At 40.1% G+C, this 27,194-nt stretch overlaps 1 protein-coding gene across 1 annotated transcript in view; it reads right to left on the reverse strand.

Moving 5' to 3' along the window:
* Positions 1-27,194, reverse strand: part of LOC126234691 (spermatogenesis-associated protein 5-like protein 1) — a 79,811-nt gene that overhangs the window by 4,292 nt on the left and 48,325 nt on the right. Inside the window, exons 6-8 of the mRNA XM_049943435.1 lie at positions 22,417-22,617; positions 11,665-11,786; positions 6,574-6,813 (exon numbers count right to left, since the gene is read on the reverse strand). Of these exons, the coding sequence (XP_049799392.1) occupies positions 6,574-6,813; positions 11,665-11,786; positions 22,417-22,617 (563 nt within the window). The remainder of the gene's footprint in view (positions 1-6,573; positions 6,814-11,664; positions 11,787-22,416; positions 22,618-27,194) is intronic.

Below are 27,194 nucleotides of genomic sequence, written 5' to 3' on the forward strand. Positions count from 1 at the left end.
CCTACTCCTGCATTACCCCTATTTGACTTTGTGTTTATAACTCTGTAGTCACCTGACCAGAAGTCTTGTTCCCCCTGCCACCGAACTTCACTAATTCCCACTATATCTAACTTTAACCTATCCATTTCCCTTTTTAAATTTTCTAACCTACCTGCCCGATTAAGGGATCTGACATTCCACGCTCCGATCCGTAGAACGCCAGTTTTCTTTCTCCTGATAACGACATCCTCTTGAGTAGTCCCCGCCCGGAGATCTGAATGGGGGACTATTTTACCTCCGGAATATTTTACCCAAGAGGATGCCATCATCATTTAATCATACAGTAAAGCTGCATGCCCTCGGGAAAAATTACGGCCGTAGTTTCCCCTTGCTTTCAGCCGTTCGCAGTACCAGCACAGCAAGGCCGTTTTGGTTATTGTTACAAGGCCAGATCAGTCAATCATCCAGACTGTTGCCCTTGCAACTACTGAAAAGGCTGCTGCCCCTCTTCAGGAACCACACGTTTGTCTGGCCTCTCAACAGATACCCCTCCGTTGTGGTTGTACCTATGGTACGGCTATCTGTATCGCTGAGGCACGCAAGCCTCCCCACCAACGGCAAGGTCCATGGTTCATGGGGGAAGACTACACACAATATGAAATACTAATATTGAAAGCTTTGATGTTATTCACTTCTGCACCTGCATGGTAAGCACACTACTACTTAGGACAGTCACATAGGACTCCACTTCAAAGGAGATACAATAAGCCAGGACAACAGGAAATATCTACGTATACATCTATACTCCACCGACCACCTAATGGTGTATGGGGGAGGGTACCTTTGTACTGCCGTCACATCCCGTTTTCCTATTCTACTCATACATGGTTTGCAGGAGGAACAATTGCAGTGTTTCATGTGACCTTTAATATTACTTGCCTTATTCTTTTGTGATCTATCTGTAGAAGAAAGCAATTGGTTGTCTCTTCTAGGAATGTGCACTCTCAGAACTACCAGTAAACCGCACTGTGATGCAGAATACCTCTCTTGAAGTGACTGCCACTGGAGTTCGCCGACCCATCAGCAATGCTTTCAAACTTACTGCATGAATGCATAACAAAAAGTGTTGCTCTTCTTTGGATCCTCTCTGTTTCCTCTGTCAATCAGGATCAGGTATGTATTGCAGACAGATAAGCAATATTAAAGCTCAGTACAGCCGATAGATAACACAAAACAGAACAGAAAATTTACATTCCTAGCTTTCGGAACTTGCACTCCAACACATCCTTTCATCCCGCCATCCCCCTGGACTGAACCTATGTTAACCAACCTCACTCCCATTTACTCTTCAGTCTTCTGCTTTTTCCCTCTCCTCTTTAGCCATTCATGCATCTTTTCATCCTACATAGTTGTGTTTATCTTTATACTATATACCTCTTTACTTTTGTGTGCACCGTCTTTGGTTTGAAGCTGGCACAGTACTTAACAGTAGAATATCTTTGACTTCCCTCTGACAACCATGCCTCCATCCTTGCTACCCTCCCTGTTTACCTTTCCCTGTTGCTTCATAGCCTGGGTTGTGAGTAACTGAATCCACTTTCCCTTCTTCCCTTCCCCCCCCCCCCCCCTCTCTCCTCCCTGAAGAAGGAACAAAGTTCCGAAACCTAGGAATGTAAATTTTCTGTTCTGTTTTGTGTTATCTATCGGCTGTACTGAGCTGAGGTAATTACTGGCCAGCCCCTCTATCTTCTTTGTTAGTATTTGTTTCACATCTTTATATGAGATTTTCCATTAATCATTAAGCAATATTGAAGTTCATACATTTAGACAACATTGACCTCGGAGCGCAGTGCTCTGGTGCTATACTTTGATTAAAACAATACCTGAGATCACTGTAACATTAGTTTATCTCATGACAGGTTTCGGCTTATTTGAAGTCATCCTCAAAATATTTGGGCCCCCTATGGCTGGTGCTGGTGGCTCTGCGGTTTTTCACTTGATACCACGTCTGTACACTGTCACTGCATACGATCTTGGTATCATGCAAAAAACCAAGGAGCCACTAGCACCAGCCATAGGAGGCCCAAAAACTCTGAGGACAGCTTTAACATCAGTCATAACTGGTCGCACAATAAACAAACATTATTGTTATCTCGACTGTCATTTTAATCACAATATTCAAGTATTGGTTGAATGAAGATTTTGTAAGCTACCTCCTTAGTGAGTGGGCTACGTTTCCAGAGGATTCTTCCAGGGAATCTCAATCTGGCATCTGCCATGATAAGCTTTATGTAGATGTTTTATTTTGTATTGCTCTGTAGACATACACCTACATATTTTATGGGCTAATATGGCAGAAGGGCTGAAGGGGAAGGAAGAGGGATAAAAGAAAAGGACTGGAGAGGTCTAGGAAAAGGAGTAGATTTCTGGAAAGTCAGCCAGAACCGCAGATTAGGGGAGACTTACCAGACAAGATGAGAAGAAAGACTGATTGTTGGGGACTGCATTGGACGAGATTTGAAAACCTGAGAGCTTAAATATGGAAGGCGGGGTAATATGCAATACAGAGATTACTGCTTAACATCTTGCAAGAGTTAATAAGAGTAAAAAGCTAAGTGCATTGTACGTAACAGATGTGGGAGGGGGCAGTGAAAAAAGGACAGATAAGACATTGAAAGATGCAGAATGCTAAAACAGAGTGAAGAAAAGAGTAGTTACTATGAAGAAATGCTGAAATGGAATAAATTAAGGCCAGGTGAGTGGCAAGAACCAAGGTCACGTTGTAGCACTAGTTCCCACCTGCAGAGTTCTGAGAAACTGGTGTGTGGGGGAAGAATCTAGATGGCATGTGTTGTGAAACAGGCACTGGGGTCACGATTGTCGTGTTGTACAGCATGCTCTGCAACAGGATATTGCGAGTTGCCAGTATACACCCTCTGACTATGCCCATTCATCCTAGTTGATAATTTAGTGGTTGTCATGCTGATGTAAAAGACTGAACAATGTTCACAAAACAGCTGGTATATGACATCATTTCACAGGTTGCTTTCCCTTTGATAGTATATGTTTTGCCAGTTACAGTGTTGGTATATGTGCTGGTAGAAGGGTGCATAGGGCAAGTCTCGCAGTGGGGACAGTCACAGCGGTAGGACCCATAGGTTAGGGAGATGGGTGCAGGAGCAGCATAGCATTTGACAATAATATTGCGGAGATTGGGAGGGCAAATAAAAGCTGTTCTAGGTGTCGTGGGCAAAATCTCAGACAGAATGGATCTCACTTCACTTCAGGGCATGATTTTAGGAAGTCATGGCCTTATCGAAGTAGTTGATTAATACATTCCAGACCAGGATAATACTGTGAGACCAGTGGGGTGTTCCAAAGCTGTTTCTTGGAGGAAGCAGCAGTACCAGGATTGGATGTGATGACCCGGGAAATTTGCTTTTGAACTAGCCTGGTGGGGCAACTACGTCCAGTGGACGCTGAGGTGAGAATGGTGGGGTATTGTTGTAAACAGTCTCCATCCCCATCGAAACAAATATGTTTGCCTCGAATGCCAAGGCTGTGTAGGGACGAACATTTGACATGGAAAGGATGGCAACTGTCAAAATGTAAGTACTGTTGTTTGTTAGTAGGTTTAATGTGGACAGAAGTATGTAGCTGGCCACAGGTGAGGACGAGATCAACATCAAGGATGCTCAGGATTTGGAATATGACCAAGTGAAATTTAATTGGGAGGAGGAATTCAGAGATTCCAAGAATTTTAAAAGGTCAGCCTCACCATGAGTCCACATGTTTAAGTGTATCTAAACCAAACCACAGGATGAAGACTTATGGATCCCAGAACAGCCCCCTCCAAATGACCCTCAATTTATGTTAATTTCTTCCATCTTTGCATTTCTTCATAGTAACTAGTCTTTTCTTCACTCCGTTTTAGTTTTCTACATATTTCATTGCCATACACGTCTGTTTTTCATTGACCCCTCCCACCTCTGTTACATAGAATGCACTTAGCTTTTCACTCTTATTAACTCACGCAGAAATCTCTATCTTGCATATTACCCTGTCTTCCACCTTTTAGCTCTTAGGTTTTCAAATCTCATCCAGTGAAGTTCCCAACAATCAGTCTCTCCTCCTCATCCTGTCCAATAAGTCTTCACTGATCCACATTCTGGGAGACTTTCCCGAAATCTACCCCTTTTCCTAGGTCTCTCCAGTCCTTCCCCTTCACCCCTCTGCCTTCCCCTTCAACCTTTCTACGTGAAGAACCAGCCACTGGCTCCGAAAGCTTGCCTAATTATAATCTTCTTTTATGTGTGTGTTGCGCTGAGTTGTATGGGGGGGAGACCAGACAGCGAGGTCATCGGTATCTTCGGATTAGGGAAGGACGGGGAAGGAAGTTGGCTGTGCCCTTTCAAAGGAACCATCCCAGCATTTGCCTGGAGCGATTTAGGGTAATCACGGAAAACCTAAATCAGGATAGCAGGATGTGGGATATGCGTGTGTTCTGCTGCTGCTTGGGTGAGTACACTTTTTTTTAATCTATCCAATTAATTCACATATTTTATGGATGTGACTGCTTCAAGTGATTATTCTGCAATCACGTAATTATTGTAATAATGGGTCTCTTACATTTGCTTGCACAGGGGCTAAACTTTCACTGCCTGTGTCACATGTTAATCCTCTCCAGGTCCTCTGCATTTTGTTACAATTTTCTAGCATTGCAACTGCTCTGTGCACAACAGCAACACCCGCAACAAGCCTCATAGAATCTCAGATGTCATCCATGAGGTCATTTATACATATTGCTTAGGTATATTGCGAAAAGTAATGATCCTGTAACTTGTGGGATACACCCAAAGTTACTTTCATGTGGGTACATTTCTTTCCATTTGAATGTTCTGCTGTGTTCTGTTAGCCAGGAATGTTTAAATTCATTTACACAGCTGGCCTGATATCCCGTACACTCATATTTTGTTAATTAGACAGCAGCGCTGTTATACTGAATGCCTTCCAGAAGTCAAGGAACACGGCATTGACCTGCATGCCAATACCTACTGCTTTCCGGATCTCGTGGAAGAACAGAACAACCTGCATTTCACAAAATCATTGTTTTAAGAGGCCAATTCGATCCTACAAAGAAGATTTTCAGTCTTCACCAACTCATAACATGTGAGTATAAAACGGGTTATAAAATTCTACAACAGGCCAACATCAGATATAGTCCTGTAGTTTTGTGCATCTGTTTGCTGTCCATTCTTAAAAATGGGAATGACCTGCCCTTTTTTCCAATTGTTAGGAATTCTTTGCTCTTCCAACGACCTATGGTGTACTGCTGTAAGAAGGGGAGCATGCTCTTCCACATACTCAACAGAGAACTGTACTGGTATTCCACTAGGTCCAGTGGCCACTCTTCTGTTGAGCAATTTTGGTTGCTTTTCTATCCCAGGGTCACCTATTTACTACCTGTCTTTTTTGAAATTCGTGCAACAATTTAAAGGAGGAGTTACTGCATTATCTTCGTCAGTGAAACACTTTTGAAAAAAGACATTTGGTATTTCAGCCTATGATTATCCTCTGTTTTAGTGTCATCTTGGTCACAGAGTGTCTGGGCACATTGCTATTATTTGTTTAATTATTTAACATAAAACCAGAATTTCTTAAGATTTTCTGTCAAATCACAGACAGAATTTTACTTTAGAATTTGTTGAAGCTTCACACACATGCCTCTCCTTACACTAATTTTTGCTTTGTTTGGTTTTTGTCTGTCTGTGAGTCTTTAGCTACATTTGAATTTGCAATGAAGTTCACTTTGCTTTTGTAGCAACTTTCTAGCATGGCTGTGAAACCATGGCATGTTTTCAGCCCTCACAATTTTGTCTGGTACATACCTGACTTGGGAGTACTGCACAATGCTTTCGAACTTTGTCCACTGATGTGTGTAGAGCATCTTATTTATTCATAATGTCAAAGTTTTATATTATGACTGTCCTTGATATCATAAATGATCATCAGCTTTTCTGAATTGTAAGCTTTCAATATTTGCAGCCCATAACTCCAAAAAAGTAAAACCAATAACTCAAGACGTCAATAAACGCACTTCCATACACACTGTGACTGTCATTTCAAATCAGGAGACTTAAATCGCCTAGGAGGCAGGGCAGAAATTGATTTCCCCTTCCTTCAATGTATCTTCCAGTACTGTTACAAGTGAAGTCAAGTTACTCACCAAATTACTATGAACTAGGTATGTATCGAATGAAAGAACTGCGTCAGACAAAAAGTACAAGTTTATGTGAAACTGAAAGAAATTGAAAAATCACTCAGTGATGTTAGGAATTGTATAAGAACAGAATTTTCATTTGTTTTTTCTTAAAGCAGGGCTCGTTAAAATCAGGACAGAGTAACACCGTTCTTGCAGGTGTTTTGCCAGAACTGGTGGAAATATTCGTTAAAAGTATTTCCTGAAAAATGGGTTTCTTAATTCAGAGTTTTACTGTACTTGTTAACTCATTATGTAAAATGTTTAATTTATTTTTACTTATGATCTTTTAATGCCATGGTGTGAATTTTTATCAAATACATTTCATACATTACCTCCTTACACAAAACAGCCAAGTCCGCCCCACTGTAAAGGTCAGTGGCAGCTGCAACTGATGACAGGTCAACACAGGGAGCGAGAGGCATGTGCACCGTATGCACGCGGAGTATTTCCAGACGGGCATGCTCATTTGGTGCAGACACATACACCAAGCGGTCCAATCGTCCCGGCCTCAACAGGGCATCATCAAGCAAATCCGGCCTATTTGTTGCTGCCAGTACAATCACACCAGCTACCTGCAAGATTTGTAGAACGTAAGCATACTCAAAACAAAATTGCATGTGCCTCAAACAGTGCTTGTATTAATATCTACAGACATTATAGTAAAATATTAAGTTAGCACTACTAACATCAAGCACACCTTTCAAACAACAACTGTGCCTAAGCTTACCTGCTTCTATGCTATAACAACTCTTTACATCAGTAATGTCACAAGTATTTTTAATTCCTTTTTTTTTTATTGCGCTGTTTTTCTCAAGTTACATGGAACCATTTGAGCCTAATTCAATCATACAACATCTAACTCATCCTATTCACATAATGATGATTAAAGGAAAATTTCAGGAATTGAAGAAGACATGACAAATTTGCATTATTATATTAATATAAAATATGTAAGAAAGTATGGTGAAGGCATCTAAGTTATTGTAGTTCTTTTTATGAGAGTCCACATTGCAAACCACAAATCCAATGAACCTACCCAAGCACAGGGACGAAAAAATTTAGACAGGCTCTAATAATGGCTGACACAAAATTTGTGACCAGATACCATAGATCATTCTGTTAATCTTTTGCTATGCAAAAAACATTATTTCTGAATGCACCCAGTTACACCAAAATACGGTTCTATTACATAAAAAATAAAAAGCTTTTGTATTACGGTGTCATTGTATGCAAGAATATTTCCAAAGTGAACACATCATCAGTCAAATTTCTGCACAAGATTCTGAATGTGATTCTTAGAAGAAACATTTTCATGTGCCATCAGTCTTACAAATTTAAAATCAGTACCTAAAAATAATTTCCTGTTTCTTCATTAATTACTGCAGCTCCTGAATATACAAAAGTTCTGAAGGCATCCACAATCTTACAGCTTACAAGGAATTTGCGCATTTCTTGATTTGACTTTAATGTTTCCATAAAATTTGTTTTGCGCATGTAAGCATAAGCTACATAAAAGAGGAATGGTTTCAAAAACAAATATTTTAGCTACATAATTTATCAGCAAGGAAAACTTTGTAAAAAGAAAATGACATAGTCTTGGAGACTAAGTGACTGACATATTCCTTTATTTCTTATAATTTTTTATGGCACAATCAAATAAGTACTTCACAATGCCATAACAGGTTTTGATCAACCAGTGGTCATTTTCAAACTAAAGGCACATGGGGCAAGTGGTTTCTGCTGTGTTGTTAACAATAGTCAAAAGCAACTTGTAAACAAGGTATCCATGTTTGTGTAATTTCTGAAGTAAATTTTTTGTAACATGAACATCAATTCTGCAAAGATAGGATAATTAGAATAGGAAAGTTTATGGCACAAGTGCTCCCTTAGAAGACACAGTCATGTCAATCAACTATCTTGTCAAAAAGTCACCACGTGTGGCCATATAATTGAATGAATGCATGGGTATGGAAAATTTTAACTGAAGATAACATTTAATGATTCAAAGAGTTACGAACCAGCTGAAGTGGAAGCTTGGGGAGTTAAGTTATTGTTTAAAATATTCATAAAGAAGGTACGGTGCAATAGTGTCTAGTTTGCCACACATAATATGTGGTGCAAGACTGATGCAACAAAATGCCAAAATGGTGGAGGGAAAGATCAGTTCATGGCACTCTGATTAGCTTTGTGAAATGAACAATCATCCTGTGAATTAAATCAAAAATTTACAAGTGTATCATCCTATAATATCAAATGGGGTTACTAGCAGGGACAGGCAGCAAGATCTGCAAAGAATTCATGACACTATTACATCAGATGGTGATGATAGTATATCTGAAATGTATATCTGAAATGCTGCTGCTTGTCTCAGCTAGATACTAAAAATTAGTTCTACCCCTACATCAATGACAATATTCTGCAAACCATTGAAGTGTATGGTAATGAGGGACTTCCTACTGTGCTATGTATTAGGGCTGCTTCCCCCCCATTTGCATATGAAGTACGGGAAGAATGACTCTTTAAGTGGCTCAGTGCTCACTGTTATTAGGCTAGTTTGGTGTTTGTGGTCACTATGCGAACACCACCTAAGCACTTATCTTATGGTCCTAAATTCATCACTGGAAGTCAGTTATTGAAACTTTGTAAACAGGCTTTTACTGGACAGTTAGTATCTAATTTCAAGTGTCTGCCAATTTTGAGCTTTCAGCATTTCCAAGAGGTTCTTCCTCAGGTCAAATGAACCTGTCATCATTAGTGCTGACCTTCTCATAAACATTCAGTACCCCTGGTTGGTCCTATTTGGTATGGGTCTCATACATTCAGGCCAAATTCTAGCTTAGGTCACACAAAAATTTTATATGCAATACCTTTTGTATACTGACAATTTTCCTAGCATCCTAAAATGGAATCAATGTCTGCCACCTGCTTCAACTATTGTATCCCCATGAATCAAGTTGGCTAATTCAAACTATGACACACTGACACTGCAGCCATAGGATACTAAATTCTTGCATTTTGCAAAGTTTTACATTTCTGATCATTTTAAGCACGTCGCCAATCTTTGCATCACTATGTTGTCATGCTTTTTTCAGGCAGTATTTCAAGGTAACTATCATTAGCATAAAAGATTGAGGCTATTACTATTGACATTGTCTGCCAGGTTCCTAATATGCTACATCATCATTAAGGGTCCCAACACACTTTCCTCACTTCCTCAGGGTAAACATGACATTACTGCTGTACCTGTTGACTCCTCATTCAGGATAATATATTGTATCCTCTGTACCAAAAAACCCTCAATCCAATCAAAACTTTTGCTCAGTACTGCATGTGATGGGGCTCAGGAAATATTTCAAGATTCTACAACAGATGTATACTAAAGATCTGGGCCGCAATTTTGAGGGCTGCTTCTGCTGACCACCTCAAACAATGGAAAACCCAGGATGAAATAACGACAATATTATTTTAAAGGAGATACTGTTACTCATCATACAGAGGATCTGTTGAGTCACAAACAGGAACAACAAAAAGAAGTAGGAAACACACACGTGGCCACTGACTCTGGCCCAAAGCTCACATGTATAGCAATCTTCTTTGCTGTGCTTGTCTGCAACTCGACATCTGCTGACCTGACAGATGAGTGTGACTTTTGCTTTCTTCCAACTACTGGCCACAGTTTTTCTTTTCAAGAAATTTTCTGTATATTTTGGTTAGTGGAGGAACTAAATCTCAGCATTTCTGCTTTCGCTTCTATACTTTCAATTTCAATTCCTGTTCATTCACAAGTGTCTGAAAATTAACTTTGGTGCCACACACAGCCTTTGCAAACAACTACACTTTCTTCATGTTTTCTAAGAGGACTTTTGATAAGATTTTGCAACAGCAGTGACTGAAAGCTTCATGCACTGCCCTTTTGACACTCTTAACATGTTTCATTTAGCATCTCCCTATCTATATCCTATGTTTCATTTTACACCTTGGGAAGTCTCTTTATACCATGTACCATGGTTGGTCTCTGCCATTATGAACTGTTCTACTACATACTTCTCAATCTGGTACATGGTGAATTATTCTTCTAAACAGTTCCTCCAAATGCTCCTGCTCAGAGGAATATAATTCTAATTTTTCCTTGAGATGCGACACTGCCATCTTTATCTAGTTGGCTGAATACGTAAATCTGTTCACTTGTTTTATTCATCCTTCGTACTTCAGTAATTATTTCTGTTGCCAGTTCAGTTCAGCACTGCATTAGTTGTCCGATCTACCTATCAGATCTTCAGTATTTTCCAGAGCAGCATTACAAGTACTAAAATACCCCTGCAAACAATGACGTAATAACCCCCTAACATAACACAGCATGTGGAGTACTTGCAAGAGAAATAACTAAGTTACTTATGTGGTTAAGAGTCCACTGTGGCCTTCATGGGACTGGAATGGCTGACAAGTTAGCAAAAGAAACAATAACCATGGGCATTCAGCAATAAGATAAGGTTCCATACTCAGATTTCATAATCCAAGTCAAGGAAGTGTTAAGAAACAAATGCGACTGAATGGAAAAGACTTAGTGCTACTAGAGGACATCATCACAGTGAATTATAACTATATGTATCTCCATTCCACTACTGTATTAATGACTCATACTTTACTGATTATATGTGACCGTACTTTACTGATTATATGTAACGATGTCTGGATTAAAAGTCAATCAGGGACACTATCAACAAAAACCACATCAAACAGAGGTATGACTTGCCACACTGAGTGTGGAGAGCAAGATGACATTAACCACACTGCTCCCCTGTCTGTGATAAATATAGGCAACTGACTTCCTACATCATCAGTTTCTGAAGTAGAGGAACAAAGGACCTCACAGCATCACAAAGCTTCTCTCTACTATGGATGTCAGCATCTTCAAACTATTATCTATCTTCCTTGCTGCAGAAGGTGTGGAGATATGACAGTAGGAGGCTCACACGATCATCTCAAAAATTCTCAAAAACCTAATCATAAAAAGGGCAACATTAAGAATTTTGATGGGACTGTACATGACTGAGAAAGAGTGGGGCTGCAGCATGACAATTTTGTGAATAAATGCTCAACATAATGAGCCCAGATTCGAGGGCAATGGGGCAAGGAATATAATTCAAATACTCTGAAGTGAAAGAGAGAAGATAATTCAACTGAACTGTGTGTTTTTATTATTTTGCTTTTTTATTCACCATTATGTAATCACGGGCATAAGGAAAATGAGCAACATCATAATGCCCAGTTTGACTTATTTGCTTTGTATTCCATATGATAAAGTTTCTGGAGAAACTGACTCTCCTCAGCCATCATTAATTGTGTACATGTGGTGCATGATGGCCTCTTCTCATAAAGCAAAGCTTCCCCTTTCACATTATGAATGTGGGACTGCTACTTACTTTTGCTTGAGAACCTTGAGTGTCCAATGGTCCACCAATACCATCCATTTCCAGTAGAAAGGCAGACAACACTCTCTCCTGAACACCCCTCTCTCTTCCCTGGCGGCTTCCGACGAGAGCATCTGGTGACACATTTTCGAGACAAAATATCTATTAATAAGCAACAGTTACAGGACCTAATGGCTACTAAGATAATATGGTAACCATAAAAGGGCACAGAAAATTACTTCAAAATTACAAGGAAACACAACAGCTGATCAGTATTTACTTTTAGGAGATATCGTTCCAATTTCCAGTGGCAGGCGGCACTGTGCCTAGCTGAAGCTGTGTTTCTGTTACTAGTAGAAAACAGTCAATTTTCATAGAGTAAAGTGATTGTGTGAAGCATATTTTGTAAGTAAGTTTGTTCTTTTATATCTCGTTTATCCAGGCAACTGAAGATTTGGTGATCTGGGCTTTTTACCACTTAAAAAAGCACCATGCCTAGTAATCTGTATTCTGCCAATAGTAAATATTGTTTAATATCAAAAAGTACTTGTGATAAGTAGCCATCTGCAGTTACATTTTATTGTAAATTAGACTACCTGAGTACCCGACACTGTCCTGGTACATATTTATTTCAATCCTACTAGTACAGCTCCTCCCCCCCCCCCCTCTCTCTCTCTCTCTCTCTCTCTCTCTCTCTCTCTATCTATCTATCTATCTATCTATCTATCTCCACTTTTCTTTCTATGACCACCTTCCATTTCTCTGTCTTCCATCCCTCATATCTCTTGAACTGTGTATCATAAATAGATATAATTTTGCAGGTACATTCAGTGATAACATCATCTGCAAAATGTGCCACAAAACAGTTAGTAGTACGAAGAAATAAATTAAACGTCACGTCTGGTGCTAAAGCGAACAGTCAAAATATAGTAACCGATAAACTTTCTTCCTTTCATCATCATGTGGGGGAGTGTCAATGAAAAAAGATCTGTAAAGATTTGAAATGATGTGTAAAGTTTATTTCAAGTCACTAAGTGCTCTTGTTCTCAAATACTTGATTAAAATACGTGTATTTATGCACTGTGGCCTAACATGTATAAATATATTTTTTTCCATAATCCAATTTTGATGCAATATGGCCTATACGGTGCCCCTCGTCATGCTGAAGTTATCAGTGAAAATCCTATAAAAAAACTGTCTACTGGTTTTAAATGATCAGCGGGTCTGGCAGATAAAGTTTTAATAAGACTTTCAATCACAGTATCTTTTTTTTTCTGTGATCTGATTTTGATAAACTAAAGCCTATACAGTGTCCCAAACTACACTCAAGTTACCTGCGAAAACCCCACAAAGCTGGTCTAGTAGTTTAGGAGATCAGCATATTCAAAGATAGACAGAGATGATGGTTTTACAGATTCATTATTAATATATATATAATTAACAGTTAAGTGAGTACTGAGTTCTTGTTTTAAGCAGAAATGATTAACTTTTTCATTATAACATGCACCTGAACGTGGACGTTGCTGTATGGTACATAGAGTGGGAGTGGTATGTTTAGATTGTGAGCTGGAATTCCACTGGGGCAACCGTAGTGTGGAACGGAATAGGGAATTCAATGAGGCTCTCCCATGGAAGTGTAGGCTCTGCAAAAGAGATGAGAATCGCTAAACAGGAAGCAAATATTTGTGCCCTTCAGGCTGAATTAGATCACGCAAAATTTGGACTAGATAGGCTGAAGGGGAAAATGATCGTGGGATCATCACACAATGAAAGATCCCTGTGGTTCAAGGTACCAGAAAGTACCTTTTTTTGTTTGAATTTAGGCTCAGGCAACCCTACTGTGAAAGAAGTTAATTTAACAGAAGAGTCCCACAAAATGCTTAAGGATGCATAAAAAAGTAAGGTTAGGTTATTTCATCACAATATTAGAGGATTGAGTAAGAAGCATTGAGTAAGAAGCATAGAAAGCTCTGAAAAGATAGACATCATGAGCTTATCTGAGCACTATATAACTACACGGTTAAAGAAGTTAAATATAAAAGATTACGCTCATGCAGGTCTAACAGGGAAAAGGAGGAGTTGTTGCATATATTAAGATAGAAAACAAGTTCAAAAAGAGTGATACAAGTGGATCTTGTAGTGGTCAGCACATAGAAGTACAGGGCTATTACAAATGATTGAAGTGATTTCATAAATTCACTGTAGCTCCATTCACTGACATATGGTCACGACACTCTACAGATACGTAGAAAAACTCAAAGTTTTGTTCGGCTGAAGCCGCACTTCAGGTTTCTGCCGCCAGAGCGCTCGAGAGCGCAGTGAGACAAAATGGCGACAGGAGCCGAGAAAGCGTATGCCGTGCTTGAAATGCACTCACATCAGTCAGTCATAACAGTGCAACGACACTTCAGGACGTAGTTCAACAAAGATCTACCAACTGCTAACTCCATTCGGCGATGGTATGCACAGTTTAAAGCTTCTGGATGCCTCTGTAAGGGGAAATCAACGGGTCGGCCTGCAGTGAGCGAAGAAACGGTTGAACGCGTGCGGGCAAGTTTCACGCGTAGCCCGCGGAAGTCGACGAATAAAGCAAGCAGGGAGCTAAACGTACCACAGCCAACGGTTTGGAAAATCTTACGGAAAAGGCTAAAGCAGAAGCCTTACCGTTTACAATTGCTACAAGCCCTGACACCCGATGACAAAGTCAAACGCTTTGAATTTTCGGCGCGGTTGCAACAGCTCATGGAAGAGGATGCGTTCAGTGCGAAACTTGTTTTCAGTGATGAAGCAACATTTTTTCTTAATGGTGAAGTGAACAGACACAATGTGCGAATCTGGGCGGTAGAGAATCCTCACGCATTCGTGCAGCAAATTCGCAATTCACCAAAAGTTAACGTGTTTTGTGCAATCTCACGGTTTAAAGTTTACGGCCCCTTTTTCTTCTGCGAAAAAAACATTACAGGACACGTGTATCTGGACATGATGGAAAATTGGCTCATGCCACAACTGGAGACCGACAGCGCCGACTTCATCTTTCAACAGGATGTTGCTCCACCGCACTTCCATCATGATGTTCGGCATTTCTTAAACAGGAGATTGAAAAACCGATGGATCGGTCGTGGTGGAGATCATGATCAGCAATTCATGTCATGGCCTCCACGCTCTGCCGACTTAACCCCATGCGATTTCTTTCTGTGGGGTTATGTGAAAGATTCAATGTTTAAACCTCCTCTACCAAGAAACGTGCCAGAACTGCGAGCTTGCATCAACGATGCTTCCGAACTCATTGATGGGGACATGCTGCGCCGAGTGTGGGAGGAACTTGATTATCGGCTTGATGTCTGCCGAATCACTAAAGGGGCACATATCGAACATTTCTGAATGCCTAAAAAAACTTTGAGTTTTTGTATGTGTGTGCAAAGCATTGTGAAAATATCTCAAATAATAAAGTTATTGTAGAGCTGTGAAATCGCTTCAATCATTTGTAATAACCCTGTATGTGCCACTGAAAAATATTTCACTTTGATTTTTAACTGTGTACAGATTCCAACTCAAATTTTGAACTATTTATGAGGAATTTGAATTCCTCACTATGCTATCTGACAGACAGCAGCAAGCTGTTAATGGTCTGTGATTATTTCAATGTAGATTTTCGAAAGGATTTTCGTAGGAAAAATGAGCTGGAACCCTTATTTGGATTCTACAACTTAATCTCAGCAATCACCTTTCCAACACAGGTGGATCAAGACAGTAGGAATTATTAATAATGTTTTCTTTGATGAAACTCAAAGCAAGAAAATAACTGTACCAATTAACAAATGCTCTCTCTGATCATGATGCACAGCTACTTAGGATAAATACGAGGGCTACCCACCTCCCCCCTCCCCTCCCCCCAACCACTAATCGGTGAAAATCTGACGAAACATAGTGCAAAGTCGCTGATACGCCCATTGAGCACGTCATATTGCACATTTCAGATCTGATTACACAGTGAGTATGTGAAGATGCTCAGAACAGTAGTGTAACCCGTCAAGTGTGAAGTGCCTGATTAGGCATTCCGCCTGATTTCATGCAGACCATAAAATGTAACTGTCATGCAATTCTTTCGTCATGACAACACTTGGGTGCACAACAGTGCAACAATGACACTCCTATAGCCCGGACTCAGCTCCCTCCAATTTTCATGTCATCACTCACATTAACTGCTGGCTATGAGAACAGAATTTGCACAGACAATGAACTGCAGACAAACACAGTGAGCTGGCTGATAGCGCAGGCAAGTGCCTTCTACGACAAGGGTGTTGGAAAGTTGGTACCACACTACAATAAATTTCTAAATCGAAGTGGTAACTATGTAGAGAAGCATCTGGAAGTTGTAGCTGAATGTTTGAAACAAAACATTTTTGATTTTCACTGTGGTTTCTATATGGCAACTGATCGGATGTTGAAAAAACACTAAAATATATCATATCACTGTTTGAAAATAGCTTTCCGCATAAGATAAGCAGAAAGGACACTAAACAGCCATGTCAAAAACCATGGATCACTAGAAGGAGTAAAGAATCTTGAGAAAGGGCAAGATAAATATACTTGTTGGGAAGAACAAGCAGAGAGATCTTGCAGTTAATTGCAAACTATGAAAACAGTGCAAAATTGCTCAGAAAACTCATTAAGAACCAAGGAGCATACACTATGTCAAATCACTACTTCTGACAACAGACTAAAGGCTATAAGGAATGTAGGAAATGAGAAACAGGATTACTTGCCGAAGAACAGGATTAACTGAATTAAACAGTAGGACCATAAGTGTTGAGTCACAGGTAACAAATATGTTTAATAATCATTCCTTAAATATAGCAGAAAGCATATGGACAGAGTTCCAGAGAAGACTCGCAGCAGCCAGTTGAAAAAGCAAGTCCCAAAATTCAATCATATGCATGTATCACCAACTTCTACCTCTAAAAATAAGAAAATTATAAAAGGAAGCACCAAAGAAACCAGTATAGGCATGAATATTCAGATACAGAGACACGTAAACAGGCAGAATGTGGTGCAGCGATCGGCAATGACTATATAAGACAAGTGTCTGGTGCAGTTGTTAGAATGGTTACTGCTGCTACAATGGCAGGTTATCAAGATTTAAGTGAGTTTGAATGTGGTGTTACAGTTTGTGCACCAGTGATGGGACACAGCATCTCTGAGGTAGCGATGGTGTGGGGATTTTCTCACACAACCATTCACGAGTGTACCGTGGACATCAGGAATCCGCTGAAACATCAAATCTCCGACTTCGCTGCGGCCAGGAAAAGATCCTGCACTAGTAGGACCAACAACAACTGAACAGAATTGTTCAACGTGACCAGAAGTGCAACCCTTCGCAAATTGCTGCAGATTTCAATGCTGGGCCATCAACAAGTGTCAGCACGCGAACCATTCAACAAAACATCATCGATTTGGGCTTTCAAACTGAACGCCGCTCATGTACCCTTGATGACTGCACAATACACAGCTTTACGCATCGCCTGCGCCCATCAACACTGACGTTGGTCTGTTGATGAGTGGAAACATGTTGTCTGGTCAGACAAGTCTCGTTTCAAATTGTATCAAGCGGATGGACATGTACAGGTATGGAAACAACCTCATCAATCCATGGGCCTGCATGTCAGCGGGGGCCTGTTCAAGCTGGTGGAGGCTCTGTAATGGTGTGGGACATAATTAATGTCCATTGTGCATTCCGACAGACTTGCACAATTCCAACAGGTCAATGTGACACACCACATGTCCAGAACTGCTACAGAGTGGCTCCAGGAACACTCTTCTGAGTTTAAACACTTCCGCTGGCCACCAAACTCCCCATACATGAACATTATTGAGCATATCAGGGGTGCTTTGCAACATGCTGTTCAGAAGAGATCTCCACCTGCTCGTACTCTTGCGGATTTATGGACAGTCCTGCAAGAGTCACGGTGTCAATTTCCTCTGGCACTACTTCAGACATTAATTGAGTCCATGCCACGTTGTGTCCCGGCACTTCTGCAAACTCGCAGGGGCCCTACACAATATTAGGCAAGTGTACCAGTTTCTTTGGCTCTTCAGTTTACATTCTCTCAAAAATAAAAGCTCATTTTGAACTGGTGTTGTTTCCAACAGTACTAAAGATTTATTCCCATATAATAAGCCCTATATAATGTGGAATACATCATACATCACTAGCTTAAGGTATGTTTCCATATATGCCATTCCTAAATCCTTCTATAAGAAAGAGGATAGGAGAGCGATCAGTAACTTCCAACAGGACTTCATTTTCTAAGATTTTTGAGAATGTTATGTATTCTACAATAGTATCCCACCTGAGCAACAATTATATCCTTAGTAAATGACAGTTTGGATTTCAGAAGAGTTGTTCTCCTGAGAATGCCATTTACATGTTCATTCATCAAATTTTACGACCATTAAACAACAAAATAGCACCAGTTGGTAAGGCAAACACACACACACACACACACACACACCAGACTGGTGCATGGAACACAGAAACACATAATAGGAAACAGCATTCACACTATCATTCAAGCTCGTTCTCTTTTTCTAGCAAATGTATACACATTCACACACACAATTACATACACCCAAACGTATACGTACATGGCGAGTTTCACTACGGCCATGGGAGTGTGCGTTTGAATGTCCATGAATTGCATGTATGAATGTGTGTACTTCCGCCAGAATAAGAGCAAGAGCCCAAAAGTTAGTGTGAATGCTGTTTCATGTTACGGTTTCTGTGTTCCATGCATCGTCCACTGTAGGTGAATAGTTGCCTTTCCCTTATTTCATGAATTTGACTTTGTCAATCACAATATTCTCCCATACAAACTCAAGTAATATGGAACTAATGGTATAGCCAACCTATGGATGAAGTCACATCTAACCAAAAGAATGCAGAAAATTGTACTTGGTAATTCAACCAATGTAATTGGGGTGATTTTCTGACTGGGGAGAATAATGTACAGTGCTCCCAAAGGCTCAACCTTAGGTCCACCAATGTTCCTCATACAACAAGCAGAAGTGATTCTTTTTAAGGGATGCCACTAGCATTGTAATCAGCAAAAGCACACATACAGCAACAGAAGAAATTGTAAACAATGTTCTTAAAAGTGTCTGACTGGTTTTCTGCTAATGGTCTCACAGAGGCAACATATTCAGTTCTGCACATCTAGACGTACTACACCAATGTTATTTCCTTGCACAAAGTAAAGAAATAACAAATAATGTGGAAACCTCGAAATTATACTTGTCCCTATGAATGAGAATTTAAACTGGAGAAAGTACATTTTGGAATTACTAAAACAACTTAGTTCAGCCACATTTGCATGTAGAATTACTGCAAGTATTGGGAACAGGGAAGTCAGTGTGTTGACATATTTTGCGTATTTTCATCCAATAATGTCACATGGAATAATGTTCTGGGGAAACTCATCTTTAAGAAATAAAGTGTTCGTTGCTTAAAAACTTGCTCTAAAGATAAAACATAGTGCTCACCCACTATCATCTTCTAGATACCTGTTTCAGATCTTGGGCATTCTGACTGCTGCTTCACAGTATATTTATATCCTCATGAAGAGTTGTAAATAATACACTCCAGTTCAAAAGGAGCAATGATGTATATCATTACAATACTAGAAAGAAAAACAGCATTCATTATTCCACATTAAGGCTGTCTTTAGCACAGAAACAGGTGCACAATGCCACAACTAAAATTTCTGATAGCTTACTCAGTGATATACAAGGTGTACAACATTGCTACTGCATTTTTTTCCCCAACATTTGAGGCTTTAATTAAAACAAATTGGTTACACATGTATCATTCAAAGTATTTTCCATCTCTGGCCACTACTTTCACCCATCTTTCGGGCAGCGTACGAATCCCGCATCGAAAAAATTGTTCATCTTTTGAAGCGATCCACGAATTGATCCAACTTGTGACTTCTTCATGAGGTCAGAAGTGTTGGTCAGCCAGGCCATGCGCCATTGTTCTAAACAGGTGATAGTCAGAGGGAGCAATATCTGGAGAATAAGGCAGGTGGGGTAGAACTTCCCATTTTAACATTTCCAAGTACGTTTTGACCTCTTTTGCGACATGTGGTCGAGCACTGTCATGCTGCAAAAACACTTTATTGTGCCTCTCGCTGTATTGTGGCCGTTTGTCTTTTAATGCTCTGCTCAAACACATTAATTGCATTTGTGATTGTTTCACTTGGTTTTAACACCTCATTGTACATGACGCCGAGCTAGTCCCACTAAATACAGAGCATAATCCTTGAGCCATGAGTATTCGGTTTGACCATCGACGTGGAAGCATGGCGGGGATATCCCCATGAGTTTTTGCATTTAGAGTTATTGCAATGAACCCATTTTTCGTCCCTGGTCATAATGTGATGCAGAAATCCCTTCTGTTTTTGCTTCTGAAGCAACTGTTCACAAACACACAAAAGCTGTTCAACATCTCTTGGTTTCAGCTCACACAGGACCCAAGTTCCTTCTTTCTGAACCTCACCCGTAGCCTCGAGAAGTTTTCAAATGGCTTGCTGTGTCACTCCCACTAATCATGCCAATTTTTCTTGAGTTTGACGTGAGTCATCACTCAGCAATGTCTCCAATTCTGCATCTTCAAAAACATTCTCTCTTCCACCACTATGCCAGTCTACGATGTTAAAATAACCATTCTTGAAGTGTTGAAACCATTCATGACACGTTCTTTCACTAATAGCATCCTTACCATACGTACTTGAGAGCATTCGATGAGACTCAGCTGCTGTTTTCTTCATATTGAAACAAAACAGTAAAAACTGACATTTTCAATCAAGAACAACTTTATGATGCCACCACTACTTACCGTTGTCGCCACCTATCGGCAAAAGGCAGAAGCAAAGTTGTACACCTTGTAAAATGTCTGACTAATAGACAGCAAAGTAAAATTTGAAAACAAAACAAATAAGTTTCTCCTAGTCAACTTCTCCTATTCCGTAGAAGAACTTCTGTTAACTGTAGTGTGTAAAAGGTGGTGGGTGGAAATTACTAATTCACATCTCTATAATTTTGAGAGAGAGAGAGAGAGAGAGAGAGAGAGAGAGAGAGAGAGAGAGAGAGGGTGCAGGGGGCTCAGCATTTAGCCATATTTACAAATTACTTTTGATTTGAATGTGAAATGACTTGTTCTACATCATTACTATTTATCATGATAACTAACGAGGTGTGCTGCACTTCATTTTTTGGTTTTCCCACCTTTTCTCCAAATTCTTCATTGCACTCTGCGAACTGAGGAGGAGGAAAAATGAATTGTGCATTTAAGAATTAGGCAAAAACAAAGACATGCAACGACCAAGGATTGACACTTTTCCATTTTTAATCTCCTGAAGGTAAGTTTGAACCAGTCCTCCTGTTTTCTAAAATTTTATCAAGTAAATTTTCCTTCTAATGCAGAAAAGCTATTATATCATCCACATAAAAAAAAAGTCAACAGAGAGGAGATGGGAGAGAATTTGAATTTTATTTCCCGATATGATGATGGAACACTGATCTTCACTACACAACATATGGCTTTTTGCATACAGCAGCTCCATTTCAGACATGAAGGAAAATAAACAACAAATAAAATAATGTATGTGACACCAACTTACATAGCGATTATCTGGGGAAACTGAGAACAGATCACCAGTGAACACCACAATGAGTCTAAAAGCTTGATTTTCAGAACAGACAGTTCCTTTTTCCATGATCTAGTTAACATTTCATGATACAATCAACAGTAAAACCTTTTGCCAAAATTTCATTTTTAAAAAAATGGCCTTATTGGGAGACTGGTTGCCACTTTTGTTTGTACATTTAATACTCTCACCGATTCTATCACATAGAAGTTTTATACTGTTACCATTAACTGGTTTCGGCCACCATCAAATCAACTGAAGCAGCCTCAGGATGGGTGCCAAGTAATGCTTTGCCAGACAAAACATTACTTGGAGCCCATCCTGATGCTGCTTCAATTGTTCTACTGGTGTTTGATACAGTATAAAACTTTTATGTGATTTAATCAATGAAAATATTAAATGCAGAAACAAAATTTCCTTCGCTGATGGCACCATACCAATGAAAGTGATTGTACTCACACTGATGGAAACAAATTAAATGCTTCACATAAATGAATTTACAGGAAAAAAGAGAGGAGGATGCCTCTTAGTACACTGGCTGGTTCAGCATGCAATATACATGCAAAAAATATTTAAAGTTCATCCAACACGTAACATTTATAAAATTTGGTAAGAAGTACAAAAGAATTCTTTTACTAACTTTAACATCACATTATGTCAGATGGTACAGACCACAGACACACAGAGTTATTGATATTGTGCGTTGCCCTTCTTGCCTCCAGAATCTTCAACAGACAGATTGCTACTCACCATATAGTTGAGACATGCAGACAGGCACAACAAAAAGACTGCTAACAAGCAAGCTTTACTTCTTTAGTATTCTTTTTGTTGCGCCTGTCTGAGAATCAACATCTCCATTGCGTGGTGATTAGCAAACTATCCTTTTCATAATATTGTCATTATTCCATCCTGGATTTTCCACTGATTAAATAATATTCAGAGAGATTTTACCCAAAGTACAGTGGTAAGGACTACTCAGTGACACACAGTAGACAAAAGACTTAATTACTTTTTAAATCTATTCAAGAATATCCATAAAGCACATTCGGTACCAACCTACCTATTTCATCCACAAAGAGCAAAGTTGGAGCTGCAAGTCTAGCTCGCTGAAAAAGTTCACAGACATTCTTCTCAGCTTCCCCAACATATGGTGAATACAATTCTGCAGCAGAAGTAGACAAGAACGTCACTTGCATCTCTGAAGCCAGTGCTCTCACTATGCTGGTTTTTGCACATCCTGGTGGGCCATACAAGAGAAGACCTACAAAGACAGTACAGTTCAGCATCTACAAACGACAATATTATGTTTAGTATTTAAGTTTTTATCATTTTAGTCTAAATCTACAACCATACTCTGCAAACCATACTGCCAATAGGCCAAATTAGGGCTTCTTCCCATGCCCTTCACATACGGTGCCCATGAAGAACGATTTTTTAAGCATCTGCGTGTACTCTGCAATGAGTCTAATCTTGTTGCAGTATAGATGGGAAATTTTACTTGTGAAACTGCAATGTGTAGATTCTTATGGTTGTAATGGGCTACCTATGCAACCACATAGGTAAATGTAATCATTATCTGCAATTTTTTCTATCTATTGTGAAATAATGGAACAATATGGAAGCGACTGATTGCTATTCACCACAAATAGGAGGCAGTGAGTCGCAGACAGGAACAATGAAAAAGACTGCCAAACTGCCAAGATGTTTACACTTGAAAACACACACACACACACACACACACACACACACACACAGCCATTGCCTCCAGGCGCTGGATCCAATCGAGACAGTGAGCTTGTGTGAATGCGTCTGTTTCCTACTTCAGAAAGAGGACTTGGTCTGAAAGATTAACCATCTTAGCGGTCTTTTCCATTGCCCCTCTCTGTGATTCAAGCCACCTCTACGTGGTGAGTAGAAGTCTGTCCTTTCCATATTATTGTTATTTCATCCAGGACTTTCCACTGTTCGAAAAGTAGATAATCTCTTTTTAACTTTGTTTTATTTTTAGACCTGAAGAGGACCAAATATTGATCAGAGCTAGTCATCATAAAAATAAATGAGCAACTGAGACATCTGACCAATTTCTGTTTTTGCTTTGCTACCCTCAATTTCAGTTCCTGTTTCATCAATGAGAGAGTGGATGCCAACTTTGGTGCCACTGGTTGTGGATGACACTGGAGTTGTCATCAGATGATGTCCTGTATGTGTTCAATTGGAGATACATCTACATCTACATCTACATCTACATTCATACTCCGCAAGCCACCCAACGGTGTGTGGCGGAGGGCACTTTACGTGCCACTGTCATTACCTCCCTTTCCTGTTCCAGTCGCGTATGGTTCGCGGGAAGAACGACTGTCTGAAAGCCTCCGTGCGCACTCTAATCTCTCTAATTTTACATTCGTGATCTCCTCGGGAGGTATAAGTAGGGGGAAGCAATATACTCGATACCTCATCCAGAAACGCACCCTCTCGAAACCTGGCGAGCAAGCTACACCGCGATGTAAACGCCTCATGGTCAGATACTATCTCCATCAGCAGATGGACTCACATTCAGGAGGACGACAGGTCAAATCCGCAGCTGGACATTCTGCATTAGATTTTCTGGTGATCGAGCAGACCAAGGCAACATGTTGACACAGTCTACATCTACATATATACTCTGCTAGCCACCAAGCAGTGTGTGGCGGAGGGCACAATTTGTGCCAAAGTCATATCCCCCCCCTGCTCCACTCACGGATTGTGCGAGGGAAAAACGACTGTCTGAACGCCTCAGTATGAGCTCTAATTTCCCTTCTCTTTGAATGGTGATCACTGTGCGATTTGAAAGTTGGTGCTAATAATATATGATCTACTTCCTCAGCGAAGATCAGATTTTGGAATTTAGTGAGCAGCCCCTTCCATTTAGCGCATCGTGTACCTGCATGTGTGTCCCACTTCAAACTTTCCATGAGATTTGTAACACTCTCACGATGGCTAGATATAACAGCCATGAATCTTGTCGCTCTTCTTTGGACCTTCTCAATCTCTTTAATCAGACCCAACTGGTAAGGGTCCCATACAGATGAACAATACTCTCAGACTGGACGAACTAATGTATTGTAAGCAATTTCCTTTGTTGAAGGACTGCATCACTTCAGGATTCTACCAAAAAACCATGATCTAGAGTTCGCCTTGCCAGTTACTAGTGTAATCTTATCATTGCATTTGATATCATTTCGAACAGTCACACCCAAACACTTGATGGATGTTACTGTTTCCAAAGACTGGGCATTTATTTTGTACTCTTACATTAATGGGGATTTTCACCTTGTTATATGCAGTAGGTTACACTAATATTGAGAGATAACTGCCAGTCATTACACCACACATTTATTTTCTGCAAATGCTCATTGATTTGTTCACAACTTTCATGTGATGCTACTTTCCTGTAGACTATAGTGTAATGCCACTGCCAATGCCATCAACCAGATCGTTTATGTAAATCGTAAAAAGCAGCGGACTATTACACTGCCCTGGGGCACACCCAAAGTTACGCTTGTTTCTGTTGAAGTCTCCCCATTCAGGACGACATACTGCTCTCTGGCTGTCAGAAAACTTTCTATCTAACCGCACATGTTATCGGATAGACTGCAAGTCCGCACTTTTTGGAGCAAGTGACAGTGCGAAACTGAGTCGAACATCTTCCGAAAGGCGAGAAATATAGCATCAACCTGAGAGCCGGTATCTAGAGCCTGTTGTATATCATGCACAAAGAGGGCCAGCTGTGTCTCACATGACCACTGTTTCCTAAACCCTAGCTGGTTTCTGCAGATGAGCTTCTCAGAGTCTAGAAAGGTCATTATGTCTGAACACAAAATATGTTCCATGATTCTACAACAGATCGATGTCAGTGAAATTGGCCAGTAATTATGTGCATCCAATTTTCTACCCTTTTTATAGATTGCTGTGACCTGGGCCTTCCTCCAGTCCCGTGGAACTTTCTGCTGTTCCAAGGATCTCTGATAGATGATGGATAAGAATGGTGCTATATTTGTAGCATAGTCAACATATAATCTTACGGGTACACCATCTGGGCCAGATGCCTTCCTAGCGTCTAAGGATCTTAACTGTTTTACAATTCCAGACACACTAAACACTATGTCAGCCATCCTTGCGTTTGTTCGATAATTGAAAGGGGGAATGGTGCTACAGTCCTCTACCGTAAATGAGTTTTTGAAAGCTAGGCTTAGAATTTCGGCCTTCTGTTTATCACCATTCTTTACGTTACCCATACTGTCAGCAAGAGAAGGTATTGAATTATTTGTAGCATACATAGATTTTACATACGACAAAAATTTTTTGGGGTCTTTTTAGAATCTGCAGATAAAATATCGCTGTCAAATTCGTTAAAAGAATCCCTCATTGATCTTTTGGCAGCTGCTTTCATTTCGCATAATTTCTGTTTGTCAGCGGGGCAGTGACACTCTTTGAAATGACTGTGCAAAATTCTCTGCTTTCTCAGCAACTTCCTAATAGGTTTGTTGTACCATGGTGGATCCTTTCCCTCCCCTACATTTTTGCTAGGCACATACTTCTCTAGCACCTGGTGGACAATACCTTTAAATTCCAACCAAAGATGCTCAGTATCTTTGTGTCCTGCAATGAATACTTGGAGCTGACTATGAAGATATTCATTAATGACACTTTTATTTGCTTTCCCAAAGAAGAAAACTCTATGCTGTTTCTTTGGGGACTTGAAACCACAACAACATTATGGTTGCTAATACCTTCTTTTAGATTAACTTCCTCAAAAAGATCAGGTCTGTTTGTCAGCAAGATATCTAATAGGTTCTCATCTGGAGTTGATTTTCTAACCAATTGCTCAAGATTGTATGTTGAGAGCGCTCCTAGAATAACTTCACACGAGTCTTTACTTCTGCCCCCTGTGATAAACATGTCATTTTCCCGGTCAATGGATGCCAGATTAAAGTCTCCACCTATAACTAATGGATAATTGGGATATTTATTTTCTATGTGCTCAATACTTTCCCTTAAATGTTCTGCGACGTCCGTTGCAGATGCTGGTGGTCTATAAAAACATCCTAATACAATGGTCAATCCTTGTCCGATTGACAGCTTTATCCAAGACTATTGCACAGTCCGACCTAGTATCGATCCAAACTGCATTTAAACAGCTTTCAGCTGCAATGAACACACCACCTCCCATGGCATCAGTAATACCATTCCTAAACATTGTCCAATCTTAGTTCAAAATTTCACTGCTATTTATGTCTGGTTTCAACCAGCTTTCAGTACCTAATACAATATTCGCATTGCTACTGCTTATTTCAGAGCGCAACTCGGGGATCTTGCTACAGACACTTCAACAATTTACCAACATGAGATTTAGCATATTTAAATCCTTTGGAATGACCTGTTTAGGTGAACTAACAATTTTTATAGTTGGCACACCCACATCAGTGTCATGCACTGGTAATTTTTCAGGCCAATGGTTTGTTTCCCGTGGGGAGGATCCTAATCTAAAAAAGCCCACGTGCATGCCACATGTACTGTGCTACCCATGTACCTGCTTCCTGTGTGTAGTGCACCCCTGATCTATTGAGGGGCGTCCTACAACCTTCCACCCCATAATGTACGTCAAGGAATCTACAACCATTTTCGTCACAGAGTCGACGTAGCCTCTGGTTTAGATTCTCCACTCGACTCCAAACCAGAGGACCCTGGTCCACCTTGGGTACAATGCTGCAGATCATCAGCTTGGCTTCCACTCCTTGAGAGATGAAAGCCGCCTTCGCCAATTTAGCCATCCGTCTAAAGGATCCAAGGATTTCCTCG

The sequence above is a fragment of the Schistocerca nitens genome, chromosome 1, assembly GCF_023898315.1.
Source record: "Schistocerca nitens isolate TAMUIC-IGC-003100 chromosome 1, iqSchNite1.1, whole genome shotgun sequence".
Classification (NCBI taxonomy): Eukaryota; Metazoa; Arthropoda; class Insecta; order Orthoptera; family Acrididae; genus Schistocerca; species Schistocerca nitens.